The sequence below is a fragment of the Nothobranchius furzeri genome, chromosome 4, assembly GCF_043380555.1.
Source record: "Nothobranchius furzeri strain GRZ-AD chromosome 4, NfurGRZ-RIMD1, whole genome shotgun sequence".
Taxonomy (NCBI): Eukaryota; Metazoa; Chordata; class Actinopteri; order Cyprinodontiformes; family Nothobranchiidae; genus Nothobranchius; species Nothobranchius furzeri.
In genome coordinates this window covers 16,678,989-16,702,786 of record NC_091744.1, presented here as the reverse complement: position 1 = coordinate 16,702,786, position 23,798 = coordinate 16,678,989, and the positions used below count along the sequence as shown (strand labels likewise).

The 23,798-nt window shown below is 45.1% G+C and overlaps 1 protein-coding gene across 1 annotated transcript in view; it reads right to left on the bottom strand.

Moving 5' to 3' along the window:
- The window catches only part of LOC107388593 (voltage-dependent T-type calcium channel subunit alpha-1H), a 126,363-nt gene that overhangs the window by 27,671 nt on the left and 74,894 nt on the right, over window positions 1-23,798 (bottom strand). The window contains exons 20-25 of the mRNA XM_070550132.1: window positions 15,381-15,449; window positions 15,041-15,225; window positions 14,832-14,958; window positions 5,455-5,580; window positions 5,278-5,367; window positions 4,688-4,880 (exon numbers count right to left, since the gene is read on the bottom strand). Of these exons, the coding sequence (XP_070406233.1) occupies window positions 4,688-4,880; window positions 5,278-5,367; window positions 5,455-5,580; window positions 14,832-14,958; window positions 15,041-15,225; window positions 15,381-15,449 (790 nt within the window). The remainder of the gene's footprint in view (window positions 1-4,687; window positions 4,881-5,277; window positions 5,368-5,454; window positions 5,581-14,831; window positions 14,959-15,040; window positions 15,226-15,380; window positions 15,450-23,798) is intronic.

The window sequence follows — 23,798 nt, the reverse complement described above, 5'->3', positions numbered from 1 at the left end:
TCAGTGTATATTTGTTTATTAATTGTGTTCTCATATTTCCTCCATTTTCTCTCTGCCGCCCTGCAAGATCTTTTCAACATTTTTAAGTTTTCATTGTTCCAAGGGGAAGCCGGTTTTGGCTGTAGCTTTTTAATCTTAGGTGGAGCGAGCAAATCCAGAGTAGATTTAAGTCTGCTGTTAAAATCATTGAAGATAAAATCACAGGGGGCATTTGAATTAATAGGAGGGATCTTTTTAAAAGTTTCCAGAAAACCAGCAGCCACTTCAGGGGTTAGATGGCGTTTCATTACAGTTCTCACAGAGGTCTCCTGCTGAATTATGCTGGTAATGCTAAAAAACACACAGAAATGATCTGAGATCGCTAAATCCACGACAGAGGACACACCGGTGGACAGACCATACGTGATGACCAAGTCCAGGGTGTGTCCTCTGTCGTGGGTTGGTTGTGCAACATGTTGTGTAAAATCCATATAACTCAAAATGTTTATATGGATACGCAACTTCAGTTCCCTTGCAGTGCCACTGACCTCACTCACCAAAACCACCAATCAGCCTCACCCTTTTCGCCTTACTCCAGAGGCTGTCCGTGCTTTCCATGAGCTGGTTGGACGTTACACTAAAGAACCCATCCTCCTCCACCCGGACCAGACCCGGCCCTTCGTCGTGGAGGTGGACGCCTCTGATGTGGGAGCGGGGGCCGTTCTCTCGCAACGGGGTCCAGACTCTAAGCTCCACCCATGTGCCTACTTCTCCCGGAAGTTTTCCCCCACACAGCAGAACTACCGGGTCGGCGACAAAGAGCTGCTGGCAATAAAATGGGCTCTGGAGGAATGGAGGCAGTGGCTCCTGGGGACCACCGATCCCTTTCTGATCTGGACCGACCACCAGAATCTTATTCATCTACAGTCTGCCCGCCAACTCAACCCTCGTCAGGCTTGGTGGGCCCTCTTTGTCGAGCCGTACCACTTCCATATCGCCTACCGGCCCGGCTCCAAGAACCTCAAGGCGGATGCTCTCTCTCGGCTTTTCGCACCAGATGCCGGCCCCCCGGAGCCTCGGACCATTCTACCGACTCAACGCTTCCTGGCCTCCCTCCAATGGCTGTTGGAGCAGTCCATACGGGCAGCACTTCCTGGCGATCCGGCGCCGCCGGAGACTCCACCGAACCGTCTCTAAGTTCCCGCCTCCTGCCGACAAGAGGCACTCACGTGGGGGCATTGTTCACGGCTCGTGGGACATCAAGGACAAGCCCATACAGTTCCTCTGTCGGGCTCTCTGGTGGCCGTCCATGAGGAAGGACGTCCGCGAGTTCACCGCGGCATGTGATGTGTGTGCTCGCTCTAAGTCCTCCAACCGACCCGGCGCTGGAGAGTTACGGCCTCTCCCTGTGCCCAAGCGGCCGTGGTCACACATCGGGCTGGACTTTGTCACGAGACCGCCGGCGGTCGACCACCTGGACACCATATTGACTATCACGGACCGTTTCTCCAAGGCGGTGCACTTAGTGGCCCTGGCCGGCCTCCCCACTGCCAAAAGGACGGCCAAACTGCTCCTAGAACAGGTGGTGCGGCTCCATGGTTTCCCTCAGGATGTGGTTTCCGACCGAGGACCCCAGTTCGTCTCACGCTTCTGGAAAGCGTTCTGTCGCCTGGTCGGTGCTTCCACCAGCCTGTCCTCTGGGTACCATCCACAGACAAATGGTCAGACGGAGAGAGCTAACCAGCAGCTTGGATGCTACCTGCGCTGCTTCGCTTCGTCCCAGCCGACCACCTGGCCCCGCTTTCTCCTGTGGGCGGAGCTGTCACACAAACTCCAGACCTCCTCTGCCACGAGTCTGTCTCCCTTCGAGACCTGTTATGGGTACCAGCCTCCTCTGTTTGACCATCAGGTGCCCGAGGTGGAGGTCCCTGCTGCCCAGATGCTGGTCCGCCGCTGTCGGCTTACCTGGATCCGGGCCTGTGTGGCCATCACCCGGGCCAACACGGAATATGCCCGTCAGCATCGCCACCGCCACTGGCCTGGCCCCGTCTTCCGGTCTGGCGACCAGGTGTGGCTCTCCTCCGCTAACCTGACGATGCCGGCTGGCTCCCGGAAGCTCACTCCTCGCTTCCTGGGTCTGTTCCCTGTCCTCAGGGTCATCAATCCAGTCACCTACCGTCTGCGCCTCCCGGCTGCTCTCCGGATCCACCCGGTCTTTCACGTCTCCCAGCTGAAGCCGGTGGTCTCCTCTCCTCTCCACCCTCCGCCGGCCCGGGTGCCTCCTCCCCGCGGGGTTGAGGCGGATCGCACCTACACGGTCCGCAGGATTCTGGACGCTTGCCGCCGGGGACGAGGTTGGCAGTACCTCGTGGACTGGGAGGGGTACGGGCCTGAGGAACGCTCTTGGGAGCCCACGAGCTCGTTTGTCGACTCTACCCTGCTGACTGACTTCTGGGCCCGCCGTCCTGGGACTTCGGGAGCCGTCCCTAGAGGGGGGGGGGGTCCTGTCACGAACTCATCCCGCTGACTTCTGTCCCAGCATTCCTGCCACCAACGTGGCGGCTGACGTCATCACGCCGACACTACTTAAGGAAGTGTAGGCGTTTCGTTCATTACTCAGTCATCATTCTCACCAGACTTTGTATCGAGTCTCCAGGCTTACCAGCCCTCTAAACCCTCAATCTAAACTTTCAGGAGATAATCACGCTGGTTATTTCCATCACTCCGCGTCTAGGCAACAGATCCTCTCACTCACGCTTCAGATCTGCCAAAGAACCTGACACATTCAAAATATTGGTGAGAAAAACTGAATGTTTTGAATGATCTGGATAGTTTTGTCTCTTTAATAAACAGGAATGTAAGAAAACATTGATACTCTGGAATATCGCTACAAATTTTATGTTGTGATACTGAGATGACTTTTTAATTCAGAATTTTCAAGCAAACCTCGACTGTTTCTTTTGTGTGGTGCAATTCAAACTCTGACTGCTAGGTGGCAGCAGTTTTTACCGAGTTCATACTGACGAAACAGCAAGATCTCATGATAACAAATGTGTTTCCTGATCTAAAATATTTTGTGTGACAAACAGGAAAAATATAACACATATTTAAGGGTCAAATGCTCAGACAGAACTACGTGGGTTTTCTGTAAATCTCTAAACTTCAGAGCCATTTTGTGCAAATAAAACAAATATTGATGCTAGGCTGCATTTCTGCCAACAGATCTCTTTCGGTTATTGACATCTGTCGGATAACTTACTTGATCTGGAGCATAAGATCATGTCTCCATGGTTTACCTGTCCTGAACAGAAAGTATGCTGGAGTGTCTGTTCTTTATGCAAACTAGATACAGCATCACCTATGATTTTCACATCTTGTTCATTTAAGATAAATACGGATCTTGACAGGACTTCATGGCCTTTTTACTAATGATCAGGGGGTCATCACATTGTCTTGTTTGTACCATTTTCTATGCTTTTTCTATAAAAAACAATTTAAGACCACTCTACTGAATAACGATCATTTTTGTAAGTGTAACATGAACCAGTCTTCCTCTCCTGGAAGTAAAGAACCAGGATATCCACTACCTGGAGAGGATTCGGACAAGAAAGGAGCTTTCTACAGACCTTAACAATAACGAGTTGAAATCCGAGACCTCTTAATGTGCTGCTACAGCAAAAACTTTCAAATATATTAGTACTCTTGTTCTTTATAGGACACATTTTTATCATAAGTCTTTGTGCATGAAGCTAGGTTCATAAAGAAATGGACTACTGAAAATGATCAGAGGTTTAAATGGTAAATGGTAAATAGCCTGTATTTTATATAGCACCTCCTAGAGTCCTGGAACCCCCCAAGGCGCTTTACAACACAATCAGTCATTCACCCATTCACACACACATTCACACGCTGGTGAGGATGAGCTACGATGTAGCTACAGCTGCCCTGGGGCGCACTGACATAGGCGAGGCTGCCAAGCACTGGCGCCACCGGTCTCTCCAACCACCACCAGCAGGCAGCGTGGGTAAAGTGTCTTGCCCAAGGACACAACGACAGCGACAGACTGAGCGGGGCTCGAACCTGCAACCTTCAGATTACGGGGCGAGCACTTAACTCCTGTGCCACCGTCGCCCACACTGGCGAGCCTGAAGCTCCAACTTTTTCTAAATTCCTTTGGAATGAAAATCTCACCCTGAGAGTTTGCCTTTGTCTCTTTATGACAGCATTCACATTCCCAAGGTTTTTAGGAGCAGTTTGCATTTATTTGGCACATTGTCTTTTTTTCCCATTTCTTTCATGGATAGTTCATATCAGAGAATTTAAAAAAATGTCAATTTCAATGCTTGTTTCAAACTTCAAAGGAGGAAATAGGTGCACGGACTGAAAGAAATAGTTTAACCAATAAATTCCTCAAACACAGATGGAGCTGATGGCAAGAGCAGGGCTGAGAAATAAAAAAAATACAGTTAGAAAATTTATAAAATAATAAAAGAGAAGCCAGTATTCCTTGACTCTGAGATTAATGTTCTTGTATTTGAAACGAAACAAATATCTGATATACTGAACTTCCTCCTGACAGGGTGTCAGAGGCTCTAGCAGCACATTAAGGGTCATAGTTCTGGCGTAACATTTTCTGCAAGTGCCAAACACAATTTTACTTCTGGCTGCAAACTGTCGTCCCCGCCCACCACCCTCAATGTTTTCTCACTTCTCCGCCTTTTTTCCAATCGCTTCTGCCGTTTCTCCTCCCTCAGCCGAGCCTCCTCCTCCTCCTGCTGCTGACGACACTTGTGGAAGTTTTCCACCACCACGCCCACGAACATGTTGAGCACAAAAAAGCTGACAATAAGGAGGAACGAGATGAAGAACAGCAGCATCCAAGGATTGTTGTTTCGTATTGGCTGCAGAGAGAGACAGAGACAGAGAGGGGAGGGAAGAACAAAGGGAGGGAGTGTGTGTGAGGATGAAAAGGTGGAACAGGAGCAACAAAGAGTGAATAACGAGGGGAGGGTGGAGATGTAGAAACAAGAAGACAATCTAAGTCCTGAGTCAGCAGAGAAACTGCCAGCACTGTCACATCTGTTTATCCATCTTTGTTTTTGCTTGTTTTTTTCCTCCTCACATCTCATCTGAAACACTTCACTTCTCTCATTCAAGCAAACAACCTTAAAGGTGCCTGAGATGGACATAAAACAGTAAAAATGCAGTAAAATACAAAAAATATGTCCTGTCAGGATGATTTGTACTCCTTTTACCTCCCAGCTGCTCTTTTTCCTAATGCAGTTTGTGTTTCCTCACCTGCTGGTCCACTCCAACAGCATCCAGGCCATCATACATGATGCTCACCCAGCCGTCCTTGCAGGACAACACGAACAGCGACATCAGCGCCTGTGTGGAGGAGACGCTCACAAATCAGGGTTGTCAATCAGTCAGTGAGAGCAGGTGTCAGAAACAGGGTGTGGGTGTGTGACAAACCTGCCCGAGGTTGTCAAAGTTGTATTTCCGTCGAACCCAGCGATAACCTGCCTGCAGACACTCGGTTTTATTGGTGATGTTTCTGACATGCAGCCCTTCGCAGTGGAAGAACTTCCCTTTAAACAGCTGCACATAGACAGGTGGTGTGCAGATAAATACATGCAACTGAAACCTGGAGATAATGCACACAAAGCATCAAGACTAGGAAAACAACCAGAGCAGTGTTGGTGTACAGTGAAATAGTCAGCCTGCAGGCTCTCGTATTACAGTCAGGATTTTCAAATACCATCTGGTGCTGTCTGCTCAAGTACAACAGCACCGCAGCGTGTTTCGCTCTCATTAGGGATTATTAAAGGCATTATGTGTTTTTGGGATGTGTGCATTCTCAGCTGCTGCTTTCAAGATCTCTTGTGTGAAAATTACATGAAATTATTTTGTAAAGTGGTTTGCAGGAATGGAAACTAGAAGAAATGATGAGAACCTCTTAACTGCTTTAATTTAAAGCCCATTTTATGACCATTTTGAGGTCTCCTGGGACCCTATATCCCCTGATACTAGCATCAGAGGTGTGGGAAATTCAATTAATTAATACATTTGCGTGGTCTCTGGTAGGAATGAATACCTTGAAAGCCATACTCAGGGCAACCCCCCCCCCCCCCCCCCCAAAAAAAAAAAAACTTCTGGATCAGCAAGAAAAAGTCCTCCACATCAGAGGAGAGCTCAGCATGGCAGGATTTGGACTCTTATTTCCTGATATTTGGACATCTCGCCTTGGATTGGATAACAGCAACACGACTCTATCGCTAACTCCGTTTGCTTGGCCACATGGATGTTTAATCTCCACAAATAATTCCAGCCTGGAGCAGCTTCTGCTGTGTGGCGAAGTTGCTAATGCTAACAGTTAGCTTCTACTAGCCTAGACGTTTCTGGACGCTTTACCAACAACCCTGGAACCAACCCTGCTCACTGACTGTCAGAGCGGGGGGTTGTCTATTTATCAGCGCGAGATATTGGAGGTGTGGCATGAAACATCCTGCAAGAAACATCCAAAGTGAACGATTATTATCAGAAATAATCATTAAAAAAATGCTTTTTCAGTTAACTGCACCTCTAAAAGGGCATTATGGAAGTCTGACAGCCAAAACATGTATAGAAATAATAAATGTCTTCTTCATACATTCTCCTGCAATGCCCTGGTCCTGTAGAATGAGTCCTGGCATTTTTACTGTGATTGCCGGTTTTTCTGTAAAATCACAGAAAAAGAGAGCTGCTCGGGTCGAGCAGGCTGCATCATGCGCTTTCACGCTCAGACATAGCCCGTAGCATTTGCTATCCGTAGCTTTAGTCTTTGTCGCTGTTCCTAACGCCTAGTGACAAAGCTAGCTACATTTTTTTTTTTTTTACCGTGTCCTGTCTGGCTGTGAAGCAAGCAGAATTGATGTCTGAATGCTGGTGACAAGCCTTACAGATTTATTCTCAGGTGGAGCATCAAAGCGTTTGCTTTTAATGTCACGCCTGATACTTAAAACTTTATTGTTATTGTTGTTGAATGCTTTGTAATTCCGACCAGACACGGAGACAGAGGTGAAAGAGAAAGGAAGAGAAAAGGTGGAGAGAGAGGGGGGGGGGGGGGGGGGGGGGGGTTCCACAAAAATAAACAATGAACACGAGTCTGCTTCTAGACCTGCAGAAAAAGACAAAAAAAAAAAAAAAAGGACACAAAAAAGGGACACAACAACAATACAACAAGATCTACCTATCACTGCGTCAACTTGATGAAAAAAAAAACAAAAAAAACAATATATATATATATATATATATATATATAATCAACATTGCTTAACTGAAGAATCACGATAATAAATCACAATGCATTAAGTGCCCCCCATAGTCTTAAGACATGTGTTGAACGTGCCCAAGCCCATACTTTTGAGAGCACCATGTGAGCACCTGTGTGTGTACACGCGCTTGTTTATGTAAGGTTTCTCTATAGGAGCGTCCAACAGAGAGTGTGAGGGACCACAGATCCGCCCCCCAAAGATGCGCAGGAGACGGGGTCAGCTCCAAGTCCCAGAGATCCAGGCGTTGCCCCAGAATGCAGGAACCCCAAGGAGACTGCAACCAGAAAGGCCCCCGCCCCCCTCGAGAGGCACAGAGGATCGCCCCGGGGGGCCACAACCAGCAGCCGGCAGAGTCCCTGGAGATATCAGCGGCAAGCCCACAGGCCCGCCCGCAGCCTCCCACCCCCTAGCCGGCCGAGCCCGGGACCCAGCGACCCGGGACCCAGGGGTGACCACCCCCGCCGGGGACCCAGCAGAGCCCAGGGACCCAGACCCCACCAGGCAGCCACCGGGATCTATCAGGCAGATGCCAAAATCTTAAACCCCCAGACCCGGTTGCCACGAACACTCAGGCAGACCATTGCACAAGCCCCCACACCAGGTGTGGCAGGGGGAGGGGGGACAGAGATCTATATCATCAAGAGAAGTTCCAGGAGAGGGGAGGACCCAAAGGCCCCACCTGACATATACAGTCATACACAAACACAGTCACACACTCCCTCCCTCATGCTCACACATGCACATACAACCCAAGACTTACAAAAATGCACGCCGGACACTCACTCATGCTCCCCATACACACCCTATTAACTCTGGTCCCGGTACTGCTGCACATGGGGTACAACCATCACCGGTAACCAGAGTTTGACCCTTTCTGCTGGGGTGCTGATGAGCAGGCTCCCCCGCCCAACGCTGAGCACAGCAACCCACCACCCCAGACCCCAACCAGACAGCCAGATCTCCCTCCTAGCCTCCAGCCCCAGGAAGCCTAGCAACAACAGAGGTGGCTAAGACCCCTAGTCTCCCTCCACCTGCTCCAATATAGTGTTGTGTGATCATGAGGTGTATTCCATGGCTGTGGTGAGTGGGCAGTGCGGGCATCATCCGGCATATGCCAGCTGATGCCACCGCACCACCCCACTTACACCCTCAGCCATCAGTGTCTAAGTGCGGTTTAAAATTGGAAGTGGGCACCGGCACTCGGGAGGAGGCTGAAATATCCCCCTGCCAAATGCCGTTGAATGTGCTTACTCCCAAGGCCCTAAGTGTGTGTTTGTGTGGAATGTCGTCAGTGGAAGTGTTTAAGGTGCAAATAAAATTGGGGGGCAGGTTGCCACAGGAATGCGGAAATGGGGTCCATACCCGCACTCCCTGACTTGCCCACCCCCCAAGGTCCTATGTGTATGTTTGTGTGATGATGTGAGGGAGCAGGAGGAGAGAAATATGCGGGGATGGGGAGGAATGGCTGGTTGGGCTTAGCCCTCCAGGGAGCCAGCTCCCCTACTGGCCCCAATAGGCACCTCTGTTGTCAAACTGCCACCCAGGGCATGGAGACCCCAGCCCATCCTGCCAGGGCCCAAAGCAGCAGCATTACAGAGCCTCACGGAGTCCGAGGGCACCAACCCAGCCCCATCCCAGCAGAATATCTATGCCCACCCCTGCATTTGCACAACTTCCAGAATATATAAGACATGGGACATCCAGGTAAGGTTTGGTCCTCCCCGTCCTGGACCTCCCCCTCCCCTGTGATGGAACGGCAGAGGAGCCAAGGTCTACCTGATGCCCCCGAACCCGGGCCAGGCACTGCTGAGTGTTCCTGCCTTCTTCCCGGCAGCATACATGTCAGGACCCAACCCCCAAGGCCCCGCCCAGATCCCCACACGGGGCCGGCCACCCCCAAACCCCGAGCCCCCAGGCCCCCACCCAGACCCGCCCAGGGGTATTGCAGCCACCAGGCAGTGACCCATGGCCGCCGCCAAGATCCCCAAGGGGCCCCACTCACAACTGCCAGCAGTCCACCCCCCGAGGCAACCCAAGCACCTCCAGAGGGGGGCAACAGCCCCCCAGTCCCAGACACCCCCAGTGAACTCACCTCCAGGGAACATCCGGATACTCCAAACTCAGACCCCACCCCCCCCCACCCACACCATCCCGCAGGACAACATCAATGGCCCCCCACCCTCGCTATGTGATGGAACCGATCAAAGGAGCCCAGAGAGATTCATCTGAAGTGGAAGCAGAGGCTATATCAAGTGCAATATGATCTAACAAAAGATTTCTATACTGGTTAATGCAGAGACTTTCTCTATTTTTCCAATTCAAGAGGATAGTTTTCTTAGCGATGCATATGGCAGTCAGAACCACGTGAACCAAAGATGTTGCAATCGGGACATCGTCCAGGTTTCCCAGTAAACAAAGAGAGGGGGAAGTTGGGATATGACATTTCAGACATTTTGACAGATCCTCACATACTCTACCCCAAAATTCCTGGACAGGTGGGCAGGACCACAGTGCATGAAAGTAATTGTCAGAAATGTTGTTTGTGCAGTGTGTACAGGTGTCAGACGACACAAACCCCATCTTGAACATCCGATGACCTGTATAGTGTACTCTGTGTAGAATTTTGTACTGAATTAATTGTAAATTGGGGTGTCTGATCATTTTAAAAGTTTTTAAACAAGTTTGGGACCAGAAGCCCTGGTCAAAGCTAACTGATAGATCCACCTCCCATTTTTCAATAGGGATTGCAATTTTATCGTCTATTTTGGACAGTGTCTTATATACTTTAGACAGTAGTTTGGGGGGTTTGAGATTATAAAAGTCTAATACCCTTGGTGGTGTTTGTAATTCTATTTTATTGAGCTTAAATTTTTGTTTGACTACAGATTTAATTTGGTGATATTCTAAAAAGCTATTCTTATCCATTCCAAATTGGGAGACTATTTGATTAAATGGGATGAAGTCCAATCCTTCACATATGTGTTCCAGGTATAGGATTCCTTTATTTTTCCAGTCCGGAAGGTTCATCATTTTGTTGTTTTGCAAAATGTCAGGATTGTTCCAGATAGGTGTGCGTCTGCATGGTACTAGTGAAGACTCTGTCATTTTAAAATACTCCCACCATGCTGTCAGAGAGGTGCTGATACTAATACTTTTGAAGCTTTCATGTTTTCTTATGCTTGGGCTAATAAATGGTAAGTCTGAAAGCTCTATCGTATTGCAAAGTGTCTGTTCTATATCTAACCAGGACTCATCTAGTGGGTTATCTTGCAACCATCTTGGTATATATTGCAGCCTGTTGGCTAAGAAATAATAATAAAAGTTGGGTAGATCCAGTCCTCCTCTGTCTTTGGTCTTCTGAAGCATTTTTAAGCTAATTCGTGGAGGTTTATCCTGCCAAAGGAATTTAGTAATTGAGGAGTCCAGAGATTTAAACCAGTCAGCTGGAGGTTTGTTTGGGATCATCGAGAATAAGTAATTTATTCTGGGTAAGACCATCATTTTAATTGTAGCAACTCTCCCCATGAGTGATATTGGTAAGGATTTCCATCTTGCAAGATCATCTTCCACTTTCCTTAAAAGTGGGATGTAATTAAGTTTGGTTAGATCTGCTAACTTGGGAGAGATATTAATTCCCAGGTATGTGATATTCCCTGACTCCAATTGTGTATTAAGCAAATTGACAAAGCTAGCTACATTTCTGAGGACCCTTAGCTACTTTCTGTAGAACTTTCTTCTAGATATTTCCTGCAAATTAGCACCATATAGCCTTTTTACTCCGAACCGTTCTTTGAACGTTGTTTCAGCTGCCATCAAGGATATAAATGTTACAGATACAAAAGATGTCACTGGCGCTGTAGCTCACCTAGTAAGATGTTGGACCTTTGCGCAGGAGACCTGGATTCGATTCTGGATTATCAACAAAGTTTCTTTAGAGTTTCTTTTTTACATTAATGGTATATTTTTTTTTTACAGTAAGATGCCCAAATTTTTATTTGAGACTCGCCGAACGGCATTGAATTCACGGATAAAAAAGATGTGAGTTCAACTTTCATTTTGGAACAATTTTTCAAGCAGAAGAGAAAGGTACAGAACCAAATTATTTAATTAATTAGCTGCACGTTCTCCTGTCCTCTGTCCTCCGGGACACACACACACACACACACACACACACACACACACACACACACACACACACACACACACACACACACACACACACACACACAACAGGACTGTCTCAGCTGTTATTTTCGTTAAGGAGTGTGCATGTACAGCATGCGCGCCTCGTGCACGAGCCTACTATTGAAGCTGCCGTTACGCTTTTGGCCTGAGGGGGCAATCGCGAGCATAAAAATTCAAAACTCCGTAAAGTTCTTTTAAAGCTGGGGTACTTGATTAAAGTAACTAAAAAAATGTTCAAATCTGACCCTCTGACCCTGTTATATTATTAAAGTAGGTAATCTTTCATAATTTGTTTCCCCAAAGTCCCTCCCCAGGCCTCTACAGCAAAACCAGCCAAGAGCACAGATTTATGTATCCACGAGAACAAGCTGTAATTCAACAAGAATGCAACCCAGTTCTCAGTCAGCTTAGCACACAAACCTAGCTTGAATGCTAACTCAACCTGCATTGCATTAATGTCCATCTGTTAACTTCGAAACAACTGTGGAAGATAAGAGAGGGGAACGAAAAGGGATTTCTGTTTTGTTGGAGCTAAGTGATTAGCGGCCTTCAACCTATGTTGATGTTGATGTGCTACATTGGACTATTGCTTTAGCCTGTCGTAGCCAGTGTTGGGAATGTAACTTTTAAAAAGTAATTAGTTATAGTTACTGATTACTTTGTCAATACTGTCAATAACTGAGTTACGAGATTATAAAAGTAACTAATTACCAAGAAAAATAACTACTTAGTTACTTTTTTCATTAAAGAATGCAAGAAAAATGAGTTCCCCTCTTACCTAAACTTACTTCATTTACTATAAATTACTACAATAGTGAAATATAAATGACTAATGACTGGAACATAATAACATGTATGTCCAAATGTTTTTTATAAACCTGAATAATTTAAATAAATAAGCACGTAACAGGAGAAACTACTAACAGGAGCATTACACTAATCTAGACTATTAAAAGGTCACTGTGTGATATTTAACAAGACCCCAATCAGCTAAAATTTAAAATTGCAAATAGAAACACCTGTAAAGGTTCCCGAGCCTTTAAATGGTCTCTCAGTCTAGTTAAATTACAGAAATGAATGTAATTTTGCACAGTATTCTAATTTTTCCAGCTTCACATAATTGTGTGTTTTAGTAGCATTTCTGTTGCTGGTAATCTAGTAATGGTTAAATAAATAAATAAAATCCTTTAAAATGACACTAGAAGAGGCACAAGCCTGATGGAGGACTTACATTTACTAACTTGGGTCAGACCCAACTACAGAAGAGCTGAAGCTGGGTGGTAAACACACACAGGTAGTTCTGATAACACCTGAGCTCCAAGACGTTTGAGACTGATGCATCAGTGTTACAGCGGGACTAAAGACATGATCAGAAACAGGTTACAGCTGGATGATCTAGGAAGGTAGAAGATCAGGACGTCTAAGCGGTGAACAGGTGAGCGGACCTTCGGGACGTCCCGCTGTCACACTAAGAAGGGCACGGCTGCAGATCCACACCTGCAGCCGTAGACTATTCATCACGTCTTCCTCGTTCTTCATGGCCGTGATGCGCTTGGATGAAAACATCTGCCTCTTTAGCTCCTGATCAGCTGATGACAGCTTCAACACACTGCGCAGCTTAACACACGCATTTCCTTATCAGTAACAGAAACAACGTTTTGTTAAAAGAAGACGGTAATTAATTAGTTTGCTCGTTACTGAAAGAAATATGTTTTATTAACGCGGTTATTTTAAACGGCGTTATTACCATCACTGCTCTGTTGGGTCTACAGCAGGCAGCGACTCAGACAGTGAGAACACTGAGGGTCTCCGCCCACCCGGCCAATCATCATCGTGTTTGTAAGTGCGTTACCGACACCTCTCTCTCCCTGGCTGCAGCTGAAGTGTGGTGGTCAGAAAGCCTCACACTGTTGCTCAATGTTCGACAAGCACATAGTAACGCACAACCTTCCGTCCCTAGTAACGGTAACGGCGTTGCAACGGCGGGAAAGTAATTAATTAGATTATTCCGTTACCTAAAAAAGAACACCGTTAGTAACGCCGCTAATTTAAACGCCGTTACTCCCAACACTGGTCATAGCATTAGCAACGATTGCCAGTGCCGGACTCCTGCCAATTGCAAACTATTGTTTTTAGTGTTCCAAGAAGTTTGCAAAATAAATGTTTAATAACTGTTTAAAAACTGTTGCAGAACCTTTTGTTCCTGACTGCACTCTGACAAGCTGTTAGACAATCAATCCAGTAGGATGTAAAAGCTATTTCTCCAAACAGAGGCACTTCAACAAGCGATAGCAGGTCAGATAGGGATTTACAAACAGCCCTTTAAGCACAGAATTGTTACAAAAAACATTAATATAACTTCACATGAGAAAGATTAATAAAAACAGTTCATCAAAAAGATTATTTCCTTTAAAAGATGTTTAAAACATTTCAACGTTGTGCACCATCATATTCCGTTAACGTGGCTGTGCGATGCTGTGCCCATAGCACACTGGCTATAGCCACAGTGGCTATGGGCACAGCTACTGTGCTACGGGCAGAGCATCGCACAGCCACGTTAACGTAATGATGTAGCACGAGTTCAATGTACACCAAAGACATTTGTTAAACATCAAATATGAACACATTTTTAAATTATTGCACTTATAACCTGCCAAAACAATGCTTCTCAGTTAAGTGTTGACCTATCGCAAAACCTTTAACATAAAGGAGTCCATCCGGGAAGTGGGTTAGGGTTAGCTATAGCCTCTGGCTGTTCTCACAGCTATGGGATAGCAGTCACAGCCGCCTGTGGCTACGGGGCGCACCCTCGTGGCTGTGGCAACAATCGGAGCTCGGGCTCCCTCTCCAAAAGATTAAAACTACCGGTATGTCATAAATAATCAGGATTTATGTCAAAACAGAGCTTAGTGATAGCTTCCATTTGAAAGTAATAACATTACATAAAAACTAACGGCGACGGTTTCCTGCCATTTATTATTGATTAATGGATTTAAATATTTAAACTAATCATAGAAAAATCCAGGTCACATTCCGATTAAAGAATACATTCTCAGCACAATCCTTCTGTAGAGCCATTGTATTTTTAATTACTTCAAGGGACTCTCTTGCATAATCAGCTCATTTGCATTTCCTCCCAATTTTCCTTTTCACTTTTTATTACCTGGAGTATTTCTGAGCTGTGCCTCGTTTATTTCAAACTACCAGGACCAGAGTCTTTCTCTCAGCAGAAAACACAAAACCCTTTGGATAAAAATGGTTAACTGTGTGTTTTTAATGAGCCAGGAGAAAAGAAGGTTTTATCTTCAACCAGCAAAGGACAAAAAGGAAATAGAACATATGGTTGTTTACCTGCACTCCCAGAATTCCAAAAACAATGAAAAAGGCGCAGCAGATGAGAACAATATTTCCAATTGGTCTGAGGGATGTGATGAGAGTTTCGACAACCAGTTTTAAACCTGGAGCCCGACTTATCACCCTGCAGGACAAAAAACACGCAGAGTCAAGCTCAAGAATATTGGTGCAGTCAAAATCCAGGAGGAACTGCCTCATCATCCCACCTGAGTGGCCGCAGGGTGCGCAGCAGCCGAAGCACCCTCAGCATTCCCAGGATTCTGTTCCCACCTGCTGATGCGATGGAGACCAGGATGTCCACCAGGGACACAAACACCAGCAAGCCATCTAGGACGTTCCAGCTGCTCTGCAGGTACACACCTTCTCCAAAGTACAGACCCATCGCTACCACCTTTCCACACAAACCCCCCAAAATGAATTCATTATTGAAGAAATGTGAGGCTTCAATATTTGGAAAAAGAGTTATCCCGATCTCTCTATTCCCTATGAGTGAGATCACGAGACGCCTTCTGAGTAAAATACGTGTAGGTGTACTGTTGTGGTTACCTTGATCATCATTTCGCCCACGAAGATGACAGTGAAGATGTAATTGGACACACTGAGAAACACTCGCTCCTGTCACATCACAAAAAGAAAGGCGCACATGTGAGAGTGTGTGCAACAACAAGAAACAGGAGACACGTTTGTCATTTCAAAGGTTGTGTGTCCCAGTGGCTTTGACTGTGAATGACGCGTTGCATAATGAGCTGGAAAGAAAGACAGCAGTCGTAGTGGAACCACTATAATAGCAAACAGTGCAGACTGACTGTATAGCTCTCAGTTTATTTCCCATCAGCTGCAAATATACAGATACCTGTTTAGTTATTCCAGTACTTTCATTCAGCCACAGAGAGATGTGAAAAGTCCACTCTTTAAGGAAAACACAGCAGCATACAGAGACTTTTGTTCAGGTTTGAAGTGTGTTTTTGTAAAATACAATAAAAAAGTAAGATACTGAATAGCCTCTGTGCAGAGAAATAGAGTTATGCTCTAACAGGAATTATGAGCTGCTGTGGTAAAACATCTTCAGTCTCTTACATTAGCAAATGTACAAAACAAATGAGCTTTTCATGCCTCTTAACAACGTTTTAACAGATAGCTATAAATGTGAATATTAGGAAAAAATGAAAAAACTTAGTGAAGTTGTTCTCTCGTATTTGGCTAAAAACCTCAGCCAATAACACGGCTCAGTCTGAAACCAACAGTTAGGCTACGTTCACACTGCAGGCCTTGATGCTCAATTACGATTTTTTGAGTAAATCTGAAGTTTTTGTGTAGCTGTTCACACTGTGACTGAAATGCAACATCAAACTCTCTCCAGTGTGAACGCTTCGCAGCAGCAAAGCGACCCGCACATGCAGGAGAGAAGAAGTCACACTCAGCGGAGCTGAAACCAGGAGCGGCGGAGTTGTGATGTAATCCTGATCCTGTGGATAAGCTATCGGTGAAAACTTTCACACCTGTTAATTCTTCCGTTTTGGGCTGGAAACTATTTTAAAAACTGTAAACTATGTTACTCCTTGTTCCCGTTGTCTTCCTGAATTATTATTCACCAAAAATGTTCCGGTATTAATTCATTCACAGAGAATCTCCCTCGAGTTTTTGGACTGTGGGAGAATCCGGAGTACCCGGAGGGAACCCACACAGGCACAGGGAGAACATGGAGACTTTTTGCAGCGAGACCCCACGCCGGGATGTGAATCCAGGACCTCCTTGCTGCAAGGCAGAAGTGCTAAGCACTGCGTCACTGTGCAGCCCGATAAAGGAACAATAAAGGAGAATTCAGGAACTCTGATTCAATTGAATTCAATTCAGTTCAATTCAATTTAATTTCAATTCAATTTCAATTCTAAAATACTTTATTCATCCCAGAGGGAAATTCAACTGTTTCAGTACACACAATTCCAAGATCAGACATACATACATAGACATATGACAAGAATCGGTGACTGTGGTCATTTGCAACACGAGTCGCGCTACCGTAATAGATCAAGAGAGTTTATATGAGGATAGAGTCAGGAGGAGGGGAAAAAAGGTGCTTCAGAGATACCCTCCACAGGGAGGGCAGCTTTGTTATGCAAAAAAACACCTCAGACAGATATGCACACAGACTTCAGACATTACATAACATAAGTGTCCACTAGGTGGGGAGGTAGGGTTGGAACTCTCCTCACATCAGTGCGTGCAGCCGCATGGGGCAGCGCTCAACACCTCCGTTTGGACAGGGGAGGGAGATAATGGGTTAGAGAGCGCATTGACTCCTAGATACGGTTCCACAGCCTTCATCGGTCACAGTCCCGTCCAGGCTGGGATAGGGAGAAAGAGTTTCCATAGCGACGGCAGCATTCCACATTCCTTCTGAGGGGGGAGTTTTCACTTCAGCCTCACAGGCTCAAGGGCACCAGATTCAGATAAGAATTGGGTACAGACAGAAATAATTTCCTCTCTGCCTTAAAGTTTTGTTGGTCTTCAAACCCTCCAGGTCCAATAATGGCATTATCAAACTATTCCAATCCGTGCTGATCCGTCAACTCTCTCCTTGATCACTCCACCTTCTGTGCCAGAGCCTGAATCTCAGCCAAAGTTCCAAGCTTACGACTCATCTTGACAATTATATGAGTTTGTGCGTTCACAGCATGATGCATTCCATCCCTGAGCTCCGGGATTGAGCCAATATTCCTCGAAAGCTCGTTGATTTTCCGATACGCCAGGTAACCGCTCAGGCCAAACAGCAGGAATCCCGACACCAACACGACGAATATCCAGACATCTTCAGAATCCTCTACAGACAGTTGAGAGAGACAGATCATGTTCCACTGTTTCCAGGAGTCCATGATATACCCAGCTGGCTCTGTCCCAGAGGGGCATCCGGGAGCCCCTTCTCCCGTTCTCATCGTTGAAAAGATTTTGTCAATCGTGTTGAGAGACCAACAGACCAGATCCATTTTTAATAATTTCCTGTTTCCAGAAAAATGCAGAGAAGCGCCGTACACAGGCAGACAGGACAGAGAGCCTTGGGAGGAGCAGGGAGGGAGAGGAGAAAAAAGCGTCTGTACAGGTGCTGGCCAGTAAATTAGAATATCATCAAAAGGTTGAAAATATTTCAGTAATTCCATTCAAAACGTGAAACTTGTACATTATATTCATGCAATGCACACAGACCAATGTATTTCCGATGTTTATTACGTTTAATTTTGATATTTATAGGTGACAACCAATGAAAACATCAAATCTGGTATCTCAGAAAATTAGAATATTCTAAAGGCCAATGAAAAAATGTTTGTTTCTCTAATGTTGGCCAACTGAAAAGAATGAACATGAAAAGAATGTGCATGTATAGCACTCAATACTTAGTCGGGGCTCCTTTTGCCTCAATAACTGCAGTAATGCGGCGTGGCATGGACTCGATCAGTCTGTGGCACTGCTCAGGTGTTATGAGAGCCCAGGTTGCTCTGATAGTCGTCTTCAGCTCCTCTGCATTGTTGGGTCTAGCGTATTGCATCCTCCGCTTCACAATACCCCATAGATTTTCTATGGGGTTAAGGTCAGGCGAGTTTGCTGGCCAATCAAGGACAGGGATACCATGGTCCTTGAACCAGGTGCTGGTGGTTTTGGCACTGTGTGCAGGTGCCAAGTCCTGTTGAAAGGTGAAGTCTGCATCCCCATAAAGTTGGTCAGCAGCAGGAAGCATGAAGTGCTCTAAAACTTCCTGGTAGACGGCTGCATTGACCCTGGACCTCAGGAAACAGAGTGGGCCAACACCGGCAGATGACATGGCACCCCACACCATCACTGACGGTGGAAACTTTACACTGGACCTCATGCAACGTGGATTCTGTGCTTCTCCGCTCTTCCTCCAGACTCTGGGTCCTTGATTTCCAAAGGAAATGCAGAACTTGCTTTCATCAGAAAACATAACTTTGGACCACTCAGCATCAGTCCAGTCCTTTTTGTCCTTGGCCCAGGCGAGACGCTTCTTGCGCTGTTTCTTGTTCAAGAGTGGCTTGACACACGGAATGCGACACCTGAATCCCATGTCTTTCATGAGTCTCCTCGTGGTGGTTCTTGAAGCGCTGACTCCAGCTGCAGTCCACTCTTTGTGGATCTCCCCCACATTTTTGAATGGGTTTGTCGTCACAATTCTCTGCAGGGTGCGGTTATCCCTAGAGCTTGTACACTTTTTCCTACCACATTTTTTCCGTCCCTTCGCCTGTCTGTTAATGTGCTTGGACACAGAGCTCTGCGAACAGCCAGCTTCTTTAGCAATCACCTTTTGTGTCTTGCCCTCCTTGTGCAAGGTGTCAATGATTGTCTTTTGGACAGCTGTTAAGTCAGAAGTCTTCCCCATGATTGTGGTGCCTTCAAAACAAGACTGAGGGACCTTTTAAAGGCCTTTGCAGGTGTTTTGAGTAAATCAGCTGATTAGAGTGGCAGCAGGTGTCTTCTATATTCAGCCTTTTCAGAATATTCTAATTTTTTGAGATACCAAATTTGGAGTTTTCATTAGTTGTCACTTATGAATATCAAATTTAAATGTAATGAACATTGGAAATACATTGGTCTGTGTGCATTGCATGAATATAATGTACAAGTTTCACGTTTTGAATGGAATTACTGAAATATTTTCAACCTTTTGATGATATTCTAATTTACTGGCCAGCACCTGTACTCTCCAAGAGCCGGGAAAGAAATTGTTTGAGGATTTTAAGTAATATTATTTTAAGTAATTGAGTCAGCATCTTACCTGCAGCAGACAAGAATCAGGGATAATTTCTCCTGGTGGAACCTAGCTAACAATAGCTGCTTGACCCGGTCAAGACCCCCACTAAAACAAAAATAAATGTCCTACACGCTTCAGCAAACACTGTTTTAAGTATTTATGAACACCGTTACTTTTGCATGATGCAGCTGTAATTTATGTCACTAGTATCAACGGGAGTGCTTCCATCAAGCATGCTGAATGCTTTCTGCTGACAAAAGGTCCGACAAGGAACAACAATTAGAGACCTAAAATGAGCACATTCTGCTTCAAAATGTGCTCCTTTTCCAAGGAAGTTAACGGCAATATGAGCCAGATTATACAGGATGTTTTAGCAGCGCACAGCTAACGCTATTTAGTGAATTAGCAGGAAACAGGGCGTATTCTGTAGTTGTGGATTTAAGTCATCTTAAGAACTTTTTTCTCCAAACTGATATAATTCTGCTGCTGGTGTGATGCTATCTGCTCAGAACACAGCCAAACTTTAAATGACCTGAACAACACATTTGAAAGGACAGCTGCAGTGCCAGAAAGATCCAATCTAAACCTAATGTTGATCTGTTGCAATTAAACAGTTTCACAGATCCAGAAATTTACGACTGAAGGTGTCTGCTGCTTCCCCTCTTGTTCTCTCATGGTGCTGTTTCACACAAAAGACCGTCTCCCTCTGGTCTCTGTAATCATCCACATGACTCTCTGTTAACATGGCTCAGTGAAACAGGGAATTTAAGCACCGCTGGCTGTCTCACAGCACTGTGGACATTATCTCCTTTCCTCTGGTTGAGGATGATGAAGTGTGTCCAACTCTAAAGGATATTTTAAAAGGAACGCCAAAGCTCCTGTCATTAGAGTTCAGAGACTTCTATGTATACCAGAAGGACCTCTCTGGAGACCAAACACTTTTCCAGTTTTCAGTTTTCTAAAGGAAAAATTCCAAGAAAAAATAGTTTATTTTTAATCATTTTTGTGATAATTATTTATGTTTCGCATTTTATTAAAGACTCCTTCCTGTTTTATTTTGTTAAGTCTTCATCTTCCTCCATTCCAGTTAGTTTTCCACTCTACAGATAACTGCATCAGGGTGTTTTAGGGTCAACTTTGGTGCCTACCTCTCCATTTCTGTTTTTCTACAGAACCACACCTTTAGTGACTGAAGCAATAGTTCAGGTATCTGCAGACAGATCTCTGAACAACTTTGGTTTGGAGACATTGACTTTAGTTCTGACCAGATTTGTTAGCTGTTATTTTAACATCTCAGATCAAGTATTTTTAGTATTTTAAGTATATATATTGTTTATGTAAACACTAATCTGTTAATATGTGTCTGCTATCAGTTTTGCATTAAAGGGTAATTGTAAATATTTTATACAACATATGATAGTTTATACAATGAGTGTTTAAATATTGAAATTCATAAAATGGATATAGTTCTGAGAAAAGGAATATAACATTGTGTTGATCTGTCCAATCAAGGTACAAAAAAATTAATAAATAAAGGTTCAATCCCTTTCTTACGGCTCCCCTCTAGCGTCACAGAATCTGATAGTTGCAGAAAATAGTATACGGCTTGTGACACACACACACACACGCACGCACACACACACACACACACACACACACACACACACACACACACACACACACATGCGAGCATTAGACACACATCTCTGTCGACTGGGCTAGCTGTGCTGCAGTTCAGGTCAAAACTTCCAGAACCAACTCTGCATGGAACCTCCTCCGAGTCCGAGTCGCATGGAAGTGGCTGGCTTGCTGGCTTTGCTTCCTGATTGGCTGCTCTAATTTAGTGGGCTAGCATTTATAGAATTCTAACTTCGAAATCTCAACAGCTCAGCGCCACCAACGATCTGGGGAAACCCCACCACTAACAAGTAGAAACTTCCAGAACAGAACTCTGTCTTTTCTGCCTGCTCATGGCGGCGTCGGCATTTCTATGTCGATGGCACACACACACACTTAGCTCCGTCACCTAAACATTTCCCAACAAGAACAGAACCTCTGAACAGAGCATGTAAAACAAGTCCTTAAATGAAATCCACAAACAGAAAGGGACATTCGGTCCGTGACACTAGGCGCCTAAGCAAGCTTCCTGTTCAGCTGCTCCACCGAGAACGAGCGTTTCCTGTACATATGAGGGGTAGACACATTGAGAGGAGCAGTTTTATGGAAGGGTTATGATCCAATCATGAAGAACGAGACGTTCAACATGATTGGATGACTTTTTCCAGGATTGTTCATTTCAGACGTGATTAACACTTAATTTTTGTGAAAAAAAAAAAAAAAAAAAAAACATTTCCTTTACTGGTTGCCATCAGTATGTGAAGAGCCTTTTGAGCAACACGGCAAAAAATGCTCTAGAAAAACATCCCACACTCCACATTTCAACATCCTTTACCTCCCTAAAAGGACTCCTTCTGCAAAACGGAATTTGCCTGTTTACATACATAGGTGAGGTGTCTACAGCAGCAAATAGCCTACCTTTGCACATAGGCAATGTTTTTATTAAAGGTGGTAAATTAGCTCCACGTGATTCCCCTCTCTCTTTGTCTCAGACTGTCATCGCTCTCTGCAGCCAACATGTGTTTGTGTGTTCTCGGCGAGTTACGTGACGGCACACAACAGAGCTCTGCTCAGCAGAGGAGGGGCGAAGTGAGCAGGCGAGCTGCGAAAGCATTTGGTGTTTGCACAGACACGTCTGCTTTAAATGGAAAAGTAGCGGCGCACCAGGTGTGAAGGAGAGAAACTGAAGCTGAAATAGCAATCCCATCATGCTAGTAGTGATCAATGCTAATGTCGGCGTTGGTATTAGTTCAGTCAATACTAGGATCGATGGGGCCACAGCTAGAATGAAGGTTTTACTACACAAACTGGTACATGAAAGAGTTTACAGGGAAAGAGTGAGTGTGAAGGCAGATTTCCACTTTGATGCACGAGGCTTTGGAGTCATGCTCGTCCCTGCAAGGTCTCTGGGGCACCACATAATTGTGTGGGCAACAAGAGATGATTAATACGTGAAAACTTGACATCAGAGTCAGGGGTTACATAACCTTAAGAGAGAAGCAGCATAATTGGTGCCTGCTTTGCTCACATTCATATCAGATGTTTTGTGTGTTCCAACTCCCTAACAAATAGCACTAAACCCATTGTGTTGTTTCCTGTGGTTAGAGAGATTTATCAGCCAAAACAACTCTAGCCACAAGACAAACAAGGAATAGAGCAAGGAAGGGGTAGCATATTGATTTTGTTGTTTACATTTAAAAAACACAAGTAGGTACATTCAAACCTCTGCATGATGCTTTGGGAATTAGTCGCTTGCAGATTTTTGAATCTGCAGCTGTCTGGCCTTTCTGCACAATTTATGTATAAAATATTAGCCTAAAATATTCAATGTTTATTTCTTAAAAAGTGCAGCCTTCAGTCCACCCAAATGTTTTCCCATTTCTCTGAATTAAAACAATTCTTGAGTTGCGTTCTAAGACGAAGCAGCTTCTTTGGAAATCTTTACATTGACCAGTGAGCTGCTCCGTCAGAAGCAACTGTTCCCTGGAGAGACAAGAGCTAAAACTGTGCATCTTAGGTGTGTTCTTGCTGTGTCTTGGTTCTAATTCCATGCTGTCGTTCTTTTTTAAAACACAGAAACGGTTCCGTTATCTGTTTTTTCGCTATGTTTCGTCTACGTTTGTATACGATAACACAATATACAAACAACTGAAAGGCTTCGCCATGGGTAGGCCGTTATCAGACACCCTGTGCGAGTTTTTCATGGAAGACCTAGAGCAAAAGCCATAGCCACTGCCCCCCCCCAAACTGCAAAATAAAACGATGGAAACGCTACGTAGACGACTTACTGGAAATCATACCAAAAGGACAAACAGAAACACTAACACAACACTTGAATAACATGGACGACACAGGCAGCATAAAGTTCACTTATGAGTCAGAAACAGAAGGCAGTATAGCATTTATGGACATGAAAATAAGCAGGCAGACCGACGGGACCCTAAACATAAACACATACAGGAAACCAACGCACACAGACCAATATTTATTATGGACATCAGAACACCCCACCATACACAAAATGTCAGTAATCAGAACATTATATCACCGAGCAAACATAATAACAGAAGAAAGAGACCGTAAACAAG